The sequence below is a fragment of the Mustelus asterias genome, unplaced genomic scaffold, assembly GCF_964213995.1.
Source record: "Mustelus asterias unplaced genomic scaffold, sMusAst1.hap1.1 HAP1_SCAFFOLD_396, whole genome shotgun sequence".
Taxonomy (NCBI): domain Eukaryota; kingdom Metazoa; phylum Chordata; class Chondrichthyes; order Carcharhiniformes; family Triakidae; genus Mustelus; species Mustelus asterias.
This window is the reverse complement of record NW_027590351.1, coordinates 163,164-176,629: the sequence shown is the minus strand read 5'-3', so window position 1 is coordinate 176,629 and position 13,466 is coordinate 163,164. Positions and strand designations below refer to the sequence as shown.

General features: G+C 47.2%; 1 protein-coding gene across 1 annotated transcript; it reads right to left on the bottom strand.

The window, feature by feature from the left end:
* Positions 1–9,533: 9,533 nt before the first annotated feature.
* On the bottom strand, positions 9,534–12,504 carry LOC144486557 (zona pellucida sperm-binding protein 3-like). Its single transcript, XM_078204612.1, has 8 exons — positions 12,103–12,504; positions 11,002–11,117; positions 10,812–10,915; positions 10,543–10,720; positions 10,329–10,455; positions 10,160–10,248; positions 9,956–10,077; positions 9,534–9,670 (listed from the first exon to the last, which is right to left on the bottom strand). The coding sequence occupies exons 1-8, from the start codon at positions 12,502–12,504 to the stop codon at positions 9,534–9,536; spliced, it is 1,275 nt and encodes a 424-aa protein (XP_078060738.1).
* Between the last annotated feature and the right edge of the window lie 962 nt (positions 12,505–13,466).

Here is a 13,466-nt window from a genome sequence, read left to right as displayed (position 1 = left end):
AACTCTCTCCCTTATCTCCTGTCACTGATACTGCCCCAGCACCGTCTGTATTGCTGTAGGGCCTCGTAGTGAGGTTCCAGTGGGTCTCTTTCCCCTGGGCTCCCCCAACTATTCCTGACACCTCACGCTTGGACTATTTTGTGTTGTCTTATTGGGATGTGTGCTGGTTGTTTAGTGGGTTTGTCCGCCCCTGTTCCCAGCCCCTCTAAGTACAACGCCTCCCGCTCGGCCACCACCCCCACTAGCAGGGTTGATCCGTTACCCCCCAAAACCGGGTATCCTGCTATGGGCTGTGGTGTTCCCTACAGACGAACAAGGTTATCAAACTCCGCCCGGGTCCCTAATGGATCCTCCGTCGTCGTGTCTCTTGGTCAGGATGGATCGGGTCCCCTTTTCCTCAACACTTACACACATGTATTCTGTTATCAAAGCCCCTGTTATAGTTAGTAACTGTATCGACTCTGAGGTTGTTCGTCCCTTCAGAGTCAGTGTTGTTACCCGATTTACACTGTCCGTGCCTTGCACCCTGAGTGCCTGTGCCTCTTAGCGCCCGCTTCAAAACCCAACCTTAGCGTGGGAGATTTCTCCTCTTAACGTCCAGTTTAGGGTAGGGCACCTTGAGTCAAGCACTCCCTTGTCCTATTGCCTTGGCACAGACAGCGGTTTCATTTACAATCCTGGGTTAGTTACACCAATTAGTTCTGCATGCGGTACTTATCTTTATATTAGTCTTAATTCCTGTTATCAAATAGCCCAAAACCTGTTATCTTTACCTCTGGTCCTTTACTCCTATTAAAGTTAAAAGTTACTTACCTTCTTCCACGCGGTCGTTCTGACCTGTACCTCTTTAGTGCGGACTTCTGTTTCAATTTAAAAACTTAGGCAAGATTATATAGTTCTACAAGACAACAATACTTAAAACAGGCAAACCCTAACCCTTAAAGGTACCTCACTTTGAACGGAGACCCGCATTCGCCTTTGACTGCTCTGGATTTGTATCAGATTCGTTTAAATTTGATCCCGACTTTCAAACTGTGGCCATCAGTCAGAAGTCAGATATCAAATCCTGCCGTGACTACGCCATTTTGTTGTAGGGAAATATCCCTTACCAGTGCAGAATAGAAGTTGAGTCGCAAATCAAGGTTCAAAGCGTGTCTTTATTGTACAATTACTGGGATCCCAGGGAGACCCCCGTAGCCAGCTCAGAAACAGTGGCTTGGCCACGTTGATCTCCATTAAATCACATCAGCTCTGGATCTTTATAGGGATCCAAAATTCGCGCGGGAACATTTGATTATGCCTTTTTTTACACAATGTATAAAGTGGTCTGTCAGTTTCAAAAGTCCCTAGGAAGTTTCATGGATTAGCATTTGTATGGTGTGTGTTCGTGTTAATGGGATTACTTGGTCCTGCCCCGGTGTCTAAATGCGTTTTCCATTACCATCTCTATGTGTCCTCTTATTTAAATTGATCCTATTGTTCCGTGTCTGTGTTTCCTGCTTGTGAGATTGAGTGTTAATGTCATCCTGTCCTGTTGGGTGTCTGGGGTATTTCATTCTTAACCTTTTATCCTTATCTCTTAGTTTATCAGATTTTTATGTCTGCCTTGGCCAGTTTAAAAATGCAGCTACGTGCTGTTGCTAGGCAGATTAGGGATCTTCCGTAGTTTCTGAAATTCGTGAGTCTCTCAGCTGTGCAGGGGGGGGACCCGATCGAATATCCATCCGGGGGTGCCCCTCTGCATTGTTGGCCCGTTATGAGTGGTGCCAATTAGTCCAATAAAAATATGTTTGATGATACAAATATGGTTTTCTGGAAAATTTCCTCCTTCAGATGGGTATGGAGGATATGGGCCAAATGCAGGCAATTAGGACTAGTTTGGGGTTTAAAAAGGGGCAGCATGGACGAGTTGGGCTGAAGGGCCTGTTTCCATGCTGTAAGTCTCAATGACTCGATGATTTAAGCAAAGCCTTTGACAAGGTCTGACATGGAAAATTGAAACACATGGAATTCAGGGCAAGTTGGCGAGATGGATCCAAAACTGGCTTAGCAATAGGACACAGATGGTCATAGAAAAAAAACAGGACATAGAACAGTACAGCACAGTACAGGCCCTTCAGCCCTCGATGTTGTGCCGAGCTTTGTCCGAAACCAAGATCAAGCTATCCCACTCCCTATCATTCTGGTGTGCTCTATGTGCCGATCCAATAACTGCTTGAAAGTTCCTAAAGTGTCTGACTCCACTATCACAGCAGGCAGTCCATTCCACCCCCAACTACTCGGAGTAAAGAACCTACCTCAGACATCCATCCTATATCTCCCACCATGAACCTTATAGTTATGCCCCCTAGTAACAGCGACATCCACCCGAGGAAATAGTCTCTGAACGTCCACTCTCTCTATCCCCCTCATCATCTTATAAACCTCCATCAAGTCTCTCATCCTCCTCCGCTCTAAAGAGAAAAGCCCGAGCTCCCTCAACCTTTCCTCATAAGACCTACCCTCCAAACCAGGCTGTTTGAGCAACTGGAAGCCGGAATCCAGTGGCACACTGCAAGGATCATTCAGTGCTGGGCCCATTATTGTTTCTGATATACATAAATGATATAGATGATAATGTGGGGAATGATAAGCAAGTTTGCAAATGACACCAAGATTGGTCGGGTGGTTAATAGTGAAGGTGGTTGTAGGTTACAGGAAGATATAGATGGATTGGTTGGATGGGCAAAGCAGCGGCAAATGCTATTTAACTTTGATGAATGCAAGGTGATGCACTTTGGAAGTAGGAACAAGACAAGGGAGTATTTAATGAATGGCAGGACACTAAGAAGTTCAGAGGAACAGATGGATCTTGGGATACTTATTCAGATACCTGAAGGTGGCAGAGCAGGTGAAGACGATAATTAAGACATGGGACACTTGCTTTTATCAGTTGTTGTATAGAGTACAAGAGCAAGGAGGTTATGTTAGAGCTGTACAGAATGTTGGTTAAGCCACAGCTGGAGGACTGTGTGCAGTTCTGGTCACCTCACTATAGGAAGGATGCGGTTGCACCAGAGGACGTTCACTAGGATGTTGCCTGGGATGGAGCACTTGAGCTACAAGGAGAGACTGGATAGGCTGGGATTGGTTTCTCTGGAGCAGAAGGCTGGGAGGGGGTGGGGGAAGGATGATTAGGGTGTATAAGATGAGGGGAATGGACAGGGAGTAGGAAGTGTTCCCCTTGGTCGAGGGGGTCAATCACGAAGGGCCATAGTTTTAGGCTAAAGGGCAGAAGATTCAGAGGGAATCAGAGAAATATTTTTTCTCAGGGTGGTAGTAATCTGGAATGCACTGCCGAGGGTGGTAGGGAAACCTTACAACCTTTAAAAAAGATGAACACTTGAAATATAACATTCAAGGAGCTGGGATGAGTGAGGGTTTAGTGGTTATCTCTGGTGCAGACTCAATGGGATGAAGGGTCTTTTCTGTGCTGTACAACTGACTAACTCCTCCAGTATCCCAGCCTGCACCTCACCCAGACATTCCCACACCCAGACAGCCAGAGATGACAACTCTGGTGTCCCAGCCTCACTGTACCGGGCCATTCCCTCAATGACAAGTCAGCCACTGCCAATGTTGTGTGTTCATCTTGTTGGAACAGGGTCAGTGTTTACTCATCTGATGCATTGATGACATCATTGGCAGTTTGGACAGACTAAGTCAGTCTAATCGAGTAGTCTATTTCTAAATACCTTCCTAATAAACACTCTGCTTGTTTCATACCTTTGGTTTAAAAGCCTGTATTTTGAAAACACCACAAAGAAGCTGATGAGGTGGTTTAAACAGCTGAACAACTGCAGAAATCTAGAGGAGTGACAAAAATCATCGACCCACACTGCAGCCACCCAAAAAGGTTGAAGATGATCAAACCTTCAGCACAGCAAAGCTGGCCATGGAGCGGTGCTGAAAAGTAGCAACCACCACCATCCAAAGCACCAGTTAAAACAAAGATTACAGTGAAACCAACATCAAAGGAAGCCTCGTTTGCCACATGCTCTGCTGGAAAGTTCTGGAACAGTGCTCCCTCTACTGTGAGTAGCAAGTAAAGTAACAAATTAATAGAGATCGATGAAAGCAACAGGCAGAGCTCAGGATTACATCATAAAATAAAGGTTGTTCTAAAGCTTTGTGGCAAATTTGCTTTTCCACAAGCCCTTTCCATTGAAGGTCAGGGAATTTAGACAAAACCGTTTTCACCCACAGGGTGGTGGAAATGTGCAATCACTGCCTGAAAGGGTGGTGGAAGTGGAAACCTCAACATTTAAACATGATGAACACTTGAAACTAAGACCAAAACAAACTCATTAGAAGAAAGGAAAAAGGAGGAAAGCTGCTTGCAGCATGAGAAACAGTCAGGGTTTCTGTTGAATTAGAAATAGGAAGTGGTCAGCTCAGGGAAATGTGGGACCTCGACTGAACGAGGCGGGTGAATTGATAACAGCAAACAATGAAATGGCTGATATGCTAAATAAATTTTGTGCATTAGTCTTCACCATGGAAGGCATTGTAAATATCCCCAAGATCCTTACAAAAATCCCAATCGCAAGGGATAGAGTATTAGAGAAACCCAAGGGGCTAAAGGCAGACAAGTTGCCAGGACCCAGTGAACTGCACACTAGGATTTTAATGGAAGTGGCTGCCGGGATAGTGGACCCATTGGTTAAAAATTTGCATCACTCACTAAATTCTGGGAAGATACCAGAAGATTGGACATCACCAACGTGACTCCCTTGTTCAAAATGTGAGAAAGGCAGAGCGCTCTTGGCCAGTTAGTTTAACATCCATTATTGGCAAGACGCTGGAGTCAATAATCAAAGAGGAAAGAGCGAATCATTTAGGAAACCGGAATAGAATCAAACTTAGTCAACATGGTTTTATGAAAGGTATATCATGCTTGACAAATTTGCTGAAATTCATTGAGGATGTAACAGGGAGAATAGATCGAGGGGAAGCTGCAGATGTAGTGTATTTAGATTTCCAAAAGGCATTCAGCAAGGTGCCACACAAGATGCTGGTGCACAAAGTAAAAGCCCATGGAATTGAAGAGAGTGTGTTAGCATGGATTGGCTGTCACATAGAAAACAGAGTTGGAATAAATGGGTCCTTGTCAGAGAGGAAAGATATAACCAGTGGAGTACCACAGGGATCAGTTCTTGGCCCACAATTGTTCACTATTTGCATTAATGACCTGGAGGAAGGAACAGAATGCGAGGTGACCAAATTTGCTGATAAGATAGGTGGAAGGGCAGGTTGTGATGAGGAGATGGTGATTCTGCAGCAGGATAGAGATCAATTGGGTGACTGGGCAAAAACCTGGCAAAGGGCGTTTAATGTGGGAAAGTGTGAGGTCATGCACTTCAGTAGGAGGAATGAAAAGGCAGATTGGAGAGAGACTGCAGGCGAGTGAAGTACAGAGGGATCTGGGTGTTGTAGTACATGAATCGAAAATCTAGCAGGCAGGTCCAACAAGTAGTTAAGGCAAATGGCATTGTGGCCATTATTGCAAAGGGGTTGGAGTTTAAAAATAAGGAGGTTTTGTTACAATTGTGCAGTGTTAGTGAGGCCTCACCTGGAATACTGCATACAATTCTGATCACCTTTCCTAAAAAGGAGAGAACAAATTTGGAGGCAGTCCAAAGGAGATTCACCAGGCTAAATTCTTGGGATCAGAGGGTTGTGTTATTAAAAGAGATGAAATAGTCTGGTTCTGTATTCCTTGGGAGTTTGGAGGAGTGAGGGGTGAGCTTATTCAAACATACAAGATGCTGAGGGGGCTTGACAGGGTAGATAGTGAGATGTTTTCACTAGTGGAAGACTCTCGAACAAGGCGACATAGCTTCAAGATAAAGGGCTGGTCATGTAAAACAGTGTAGAAATTCCTTCTTAGAGAATGGAATTCTCTGTCTCAAAGTGGGGGGAGGAGACTGGATCTGAACAACTAGAAACTTGAAGCTCTCGAGCATTCACACTTGATTCCTGTTGATGTAGACAGGGGAATGTCCTCCACTACACTTCCTGAAGTCGATGACTCTCTCCTCAGTTTTACTGACATGGAGAGATTGCTGTCACCAATTCTCTTTCCTACACTCAGGGTTGAGCTCTAACCCCCTACAGCAGCGTCATTAGCAAATCTCAAAATGGAGTCAGCTGGGGGGTGGAAGAGAGAGATTTTGTCACAGCTGTAGGTGTATAAGGAGTATAGAATCCCTACAATGTAGAAGGAGTCCATTCAGCCCATCAGGCTTGTAGTGACAACAATCCCATCCAGGCCCTGACCCTAGAACCTTGCATATTTACCCTGTTAGGGTCAGGGGGCTAAGAGGCAATTTAGCACGGCCAGTCAACCCTAACCACACATCTTTGGGCTGTGGAAACGTCAGACTGTCACCTGAGGCTGGAATGGAATCTAGATCCCTGGCACCATGAGGCACATTGCTACCACTGGGCCACCATTTTGCCTGAGTGCAGTAAGGGGCTGACGACACAGCCTTGAAAGGCACCAGTGTTGCTGTCTCTCCTTGCTGACTTCATGGTAGGGCTGTGGGAGCCTTGTGAAACAGACATGGGGTGCCTAGGGGGCTGAGGGGTGACCATAAAGGTTTATAAAATCACAAAGGGCATAGGCAAGGTGTGCAGACAAGGTATTTTCCCCAGGGTCGGAGCAACCTTTCCCCACAGAGGGTGGTGTGTATGGAATGAGCTGCCAGGGGAGATGGGTACAATTACAACATTTCAAAGACATGTGACAGGTACGTGGATGGGAAAGGTTTAGAGGGATATGGGACAAACACTGGTCCATGGACAACCAGATTTCCTAAACCAAACTAGTCCCATTTGCAAGTTGGGCTGAAGGGCCTGTTTCTGTGCTGTATATCTGTCTGATTCCATAGTCAGGATACAGGGTGTTGACCTGATCCACTGGTTGGGAGATTGCTGAGTGTTGTCCTGCAGGCTGCTTCCACTGTGAGGCATGCAGACAGTGCTCACACCAGAAGAATTGCTAGATTTGTAAATCTCACATTGAGCACAGTGCTAATGTCACACAGCAATGGGCCGTGTGAAGGGACTGTGGATGGACACTTGAACCAAAGCTGTAATGGGCAGATGTATCTGTGGCAGGGAGATTGCGGAGAATGTGGCCAGGTCGCTTTCTCCCTCAACATGTCACAGACAGTCCAGCAGATATGTCCAATAGGACTCAGCCAGCTTGATCAGTAGAACAAATACATGGATTTTAGTAAGGCGTTTGATAAGGTCCCCCATGGTCGGCTTATGATGAAAGTGAGGTGTGGGATAGAGGGAAAGTCGGCCAATTGGATAGGTAACTGGCCATCTGACCGAAAACAGAGGGTGGTGGTGGATGGAAAATTTTCGGACTGGAGGCAGGTTGCTAGCGGAGTGCCACAGGGATCAGTGCTTGGTCCTCTGCTCTTTGTGATTTTTATTAAAGACTTAGAGGAGGGGGCTGAAGGGTGGATCAGTAAATTTGCTGATGACCCTGCAGTCGGGAATGGGTTAATGACCCTTGTCACACTTAAGCAGTAAGACCCGAACTCTGATTTTGTTTAGAACACGGCAGAGTCCATGTTTTTGTCAGAGTTCGGTGTTTTTCATGTCTGTACCAGATAAAAGGAACAGCTATTCCTCTGTCTCCATTTGTTATCAAGAAATGCGATTAACCCAGCTCAAGTTAAGCTAGACAACCTCCATTTTCATGTACCTTTGTTTAACATCATGGAGTTGACATGTATGCCTTCTGTCTTTGAATCACCATAGATTCATATATATATATATTCATCATATGTTATTCATCTTATCCTGATCTAAAGTATTATTCAAACCTGTATGTAGATTAGTTAACTTGTTTGTGCAAAACCTGTGACGTTGTTTCAAGGATATAAATGACGAACAATCATGGCCTTGGAGATCCAACAAACTACGCAGAGGAAGATACTGCTAATACAACAAGAACCTCACCATGAACAGTGACAGACATCTTAGAGAATTACAATGTAATGAGGGCGGGGCCCAGGACATATATAAACTCTGTTCTTACTTGTGTTCGAAGAGAAGGCTGGGGGTCCACTGTGAGGAACCTCACTTCTCCCACAATTGTAAAAGTAAACACTGCATTTTGAACCACGAATAGTGTCAGAGGTTTTTTTACCTACAACAACCCTAAGATTGGTGGAGTAGTGGATGAGGTGGAGGGCTGTTGGAGGCTGCAAAGAGACATAGATAGGATGCAAAGCTGGGCTGAAAAATGGCAAATGGAGTTTAACCCTGATAAATGTGAGGTGATTCATTTTGGTAGGACTAATTTAAATGTGGATTACAGGGTCAAAGGTAGGGTTCTGAAGACTGGAGGAACAGAGAGATCTTGGGGTCTATATCCACAGATCTCTAAAGGTTGCCACTCAAGTGGATAGAGCTGTGAAGGCCGATAGTGTGTTAGCTTTTATTAACAGGGGGTTGGAGTTTAAGAGCCGTGGGGTTATGCTGCAACTGTACAGGACCTTGGTGAGACCAAATTTGGAATATTGTGTGCAGTTCTGGTCACCTCACTATAAGGAGGATGTGGAAGCGCTGGAAAGAGTGCAGAGGAGATTTACCAGGATGCTGCCTAGTTTGGAGGGTAGGTCTTATGAGGAAAGGTTGAGGGAGCTGGGGCTGTTCTCTCTAGAGCAGAGGAGGCTGAGGGGAGACTGAATAGAGGTTTATAAAATGATGAAGGGGATAGATAGAGTGAACGTTCAAAGACTATTTCCTCGGTGGATGGAGCTATTACAAGGGGGAATAACTATAGGGTTCATGGTGGGAGATATAGGAAGGATATCAGAGGTGGGTTCTTTACACAGAGAGTGGTTGGGGTGTGGAATGGACTGCCTGCAGTGATAGTGGAGTCAGACACTTCAGGAACATTTAAGCGGTTATTGGATAGGCACATGGAGCACACCAGGATGATAGGGAGTGGGATAGCTTGATCTTGGTTTCAGATAAAGCTCGGCACAACATCGGGGGCCGAAGGGCCGGTTCTGTGCTGTACTGTCCTATGTTCTATTAACAGTCTCCTAGGTCAATTCCTCATCTCTGTTCACTCAGTGAAAGTGACGCAGAGTTAGGCAGCCAGGGAGGACAGCTGGTTTAGTGATCTGACCCTCTCCAGGGGGTGAACATCACCATTGGAGAGAAGGAGGCAGCCACAGGAAACAGTCACAGCAGCCAGGCTCAGCTCCACAAGGACACCCCCACACCTGATCACACCCCCTCCCCCACACTGGGCTCTGAAACAGGCAGAAAACCAGCAGCAGCCCCATCAAATCCAGAGAGTCAGTGTTTCTCTCTCAACCCTCAGTAAATCAATCATTCATCCCAGTTCTGTGCTGGGATTGGCTCACCCCAGCCATTAGTCCCATGAAGCCATTGAACTAACATTTGGAGCATGCATTGACCAATCAACTCCCAGACACTAGAAACAAGGACTGAGTGCTTTATTGATCATTTGATGACTGGTTGAACAGGGTTTGTTTGTGTTTCCTGTACAGGAACAAGGTGATCAATGAAGCAGAGATCAGAGAGACAGCTGTCACAGTCAGGGTCACAATCAGGACCACCTCAGACTCCACACCTACAAAGCAATGAGAAACCAATGGTTAGTGGAGCTAACACTGAGGGGGAAATGGAAACCAGCAGCCAGCCAACTCACCCCCTGGAGACCTCTCCTGTATCCTTCCCTCAGCCTCATTCAGGGAGGCTGTTGCCAGGTTGGTCCCATCAGTATCCAGAATGAGCAGGGGTCCAAGTGAGGCCTCAGCCTCCCACTTCAATCCAGCTTCACTCTCTGCAATATCAACCATTCCAGTTAGAGAGGGGAAAGGGGGAAGCTCCCACATCTAGAGGATCAATGTCCTACCAGCTTCAGCTACAAGATCTCTCCTTCCTCTGGATCCAAATCCCAAATCCCTTGTGGCCCCACAGTTCCCCACATGGCAACAGGCACAAATGTCAAAGCTCGATTCCTCCAATGGGGTCCAGCTAAACAAGAGAAATCAGTCAACCAGGTTGTGCATCACTTCTCCACACAAACACATCCCTGAGGGAGAGAGGGGGAACTTACACATTCTGCATCTTCTGCAAAGTACAAGCTTTGTTCCTGGAATCTCTCCGATCCACTGGAACAACTTTCAGGTGACGGGTGATAAAAATCTGAGGGACACATTCAACACAAGTGGTTATTTAGTGACTCCCTCCCAACATGGAGACCCCAATGATCAGCTTCCTCTTACCAAGGAACACTCATCTCCAAAGAAACGGAAGGCATCCAGGTCAAAGCGGAGCTTGTCCGGCTCCCGCTCCTCTCCTGGCAACACAAAGGTTGAAAAGGAGTCCTCAGCTTTGCTGGCCAGGAGGCAGCTGAAGAAAGATGGAAAAAGGGACAAGAAGTGAATCCAGAAAAGCCATTGAGATGGGAGCAGCTAGAGAAAGCAGAGAGCTCCTTACCCATTGTAGTCAATGATGCTGTATCTCGGGCTGGAGTCCTTGTCTGGCCTCAATGTAGCTACACAGCGGTCAATGTAGAGCTTCAGGGCCATGTGGTTGCTCATTGAAACAGAGGCCTCAATGTGAATGAGCTCACCCAGGTAGTAGACAGTCGAAGTGCGCTCTGTAAGCCAGTCACCTGAAGTACAAGAGGACAAGGGTTGGAGACAGTGGGTGTAACTCCCAGTGAGTGAGGACAGGAAATCACTCCCCATCCACCCATCACATACCATTCATTAGGCGCAGTGAGAATGACAGATGCCCTTCTCCAGACCTGATGGAGCTGAATGGGATCCAGGTGGGCTTGATGGGGTTACTGCTCACATTGCCCTTCCTGGAAAGACAGTGGAGCCATTTTAGGACAAGGCAGAGGTCACTAGCAGCTGGAGATCTTATTGACAATCGAGTAAAGATTCTCACCTAAAATAACGACACTCAATGGGAACGACCACTCCATTGGTTCTCACAATAACGGATCCATGATACTCTGGGCTGTGGCTCAGGTGGGTGCTGTAGATCAGGAAATCTCCAGTCATCTGAAAGACAGCAGCTTAAGGAATGAAGAACTGATCTGAAATGAGAATGTTCTACACTGGGGTTAACAATGAACTCATCCCATTAAAACAATTCTTCAGGGGGATTGACAGGGTCAGTGTGAAGAGGCTGCTTCCCCCAAGCTGGAGAGTCAGTCAGCAGGGAGTCTTCAGTCAGGGGTCAGTCATTTAGGATTTATGTGACGACAAATTTCCTTCAGCAGCTGATGAATCTTTGAAATTCTCTCCAGCCCCAGAGAGCTGGGAATGGTCACTCACTGAGGATATTCAGGACAGAGGCATTTATTTCTGGCCATTGAGGGAATCATGTTGTGAGGACAGGAACATGGAGGCTGTGGGAAGCTCAGTCCTGATCATAATGACTGGGAAACAGGCTGAAGGGCCTCATCTGGTTCGCAGTGTTGCTATGCAACCTCAGCCCTTGCTGCAAGGAGAGATCATTAGCACAAGACCAGAATCAATTAACAGGGAAGTGATTCAATGCAAGCTTCAGTTAACAGGAAAAGGAGCCACAAGTTGTCAGTAATCTGGAGCATGGAAATAGAACAGTTTGTAATCAGAGACCCATTTATTCCAATGACTGGGAAAGTGGGAAGTGTGGAGTTCCTCTTTCGTCCAATCCATCTCAAATCCCATTTCATTCAGACTCAACCCATTTGGTTGAAATTGGACTGAAACCCAACCCTCAGTTGAGTTGATCTGAATGAGGGGAAATCAAACTGTAAAAATCTTCAAACTCGGAAAAGCTTGGTGGAAGCAAAGAGAAGCTTCCAGAATAGGTTTGGTTTGGAGAGACTCAGACCAGTGAAAGTGAAGTACAATCCTGAATAGAAAGCTAGTTTGGGGTTTATAAAGCAGGAGACAGCTATCTCCTCAATATCAATGACATCTCACCCAGTGCTGGAGTGAAGAGTGGGGAACAACCTACAGCCCCAGCTCAGAGGCAGAGTTTGAGGATTCACATTACCTGCAATCTGCTGCCACACTCATGGAGTCCATAGTCAAAGAGGACAGTGTGGTTCTGAGAGTAGATCCTGGTTGGCCGACAACCTGCTGTCCCCAGGGTCAGATCAGCAGCTTTAACCAGGTGCCTGGTTCCAAATAAATCCAGCTGGACCCTGAGCAGCAGCTTGTCCTCTCCACACTGCACCCTCACACTCTGCACTGGAGACACACCTTGACCCTCAGACACATGGAAATGGAAATCAAAGGGAGGCCCAGGAGGAGGGAATGTCTGAGGCCTCGGGGTGGCTTTGACTATTATCCATGGAAACCTGTGGCCTGGAAACTGTTGCCAAGTATCAGAGCAACAAACAGCTCCAACTAACACCAGCACTGGGAAGAAACTCCTCACTCCAAAATCCCCCATCATCCCAAACAACTGAACCATCCCTTCAGGCACCAAGCGACACCTTTTATACACACAGCCCACACTCAGCTGACAGCAATTATTCCAGAATCAATAACAACAATTGAACCAATTACCCAGCCCCCAGAACCCCCCCCCCCCCCCCCCCCCGCCTCCCTCTTTCAGGCATTTCTTTCGACACAAATCAAGTAGCTTTTTCGGGTACCAACGTAATAAACAAACTCAAATTAACTTAGGGACAAAGTAAAAGGGGCGGCTCCCCAAAAGGAAGGGGGGAACAGCCCGAACCAAAGTCAAAGTTGAAAGGAAACTTAAAACGTCAAACCAAAAGGTGATTATCGGGGTCGATAATACACCCCAGCCCCTGCGGCGCCCAGCGGTCGCGGAAGGCGTCAACCGCGCCCGTGGACACCGCATGCTCCCTCTCCAGAGACACCTGGCCGAGAATGTAGCCGCGGTAGAGGGGCAGACAGTCGGGATGGACGGCCCCGTCGATCGCCCGCTGCCTGGACCTATTGTTGGCGCGTTTCTCCAGGCCCAGGAGCAGGTTCACGAGGAGGTCGGCATCCCGACCCGCCCCTCTCCGCACCAGGTGCCCGTAGATCAGGAGCGTGGGACTGAAGTGCAAACAAAACATCAGTAAGAGGTGTTTGAGGAAACCAAAAAGGGTGTGCAGCCTAAAACACAGAACGTAGACATGGTCCACGGACTCCACGAGGCCACAGAAAGGGCAGTCTCGGGAGCCCGTGTACCGGAAAAACCTACGGTTGCACGGCACTGCTGCGTGCAGCACCCTCCACCCCAGGTCCCTGAGATAATTGGGGGAGATCCCTCCGTAGAGGGACCTCCCCTGGGGACCTCCGCCGCCCGGCGGCAACAAGGCCCGCCAAGGTGTATCCGGGCGACGGGCGAGGACGCGGTAGTGAAAGGTGTGCAGCAGCAGCCCGTACAGGAAACGCCTC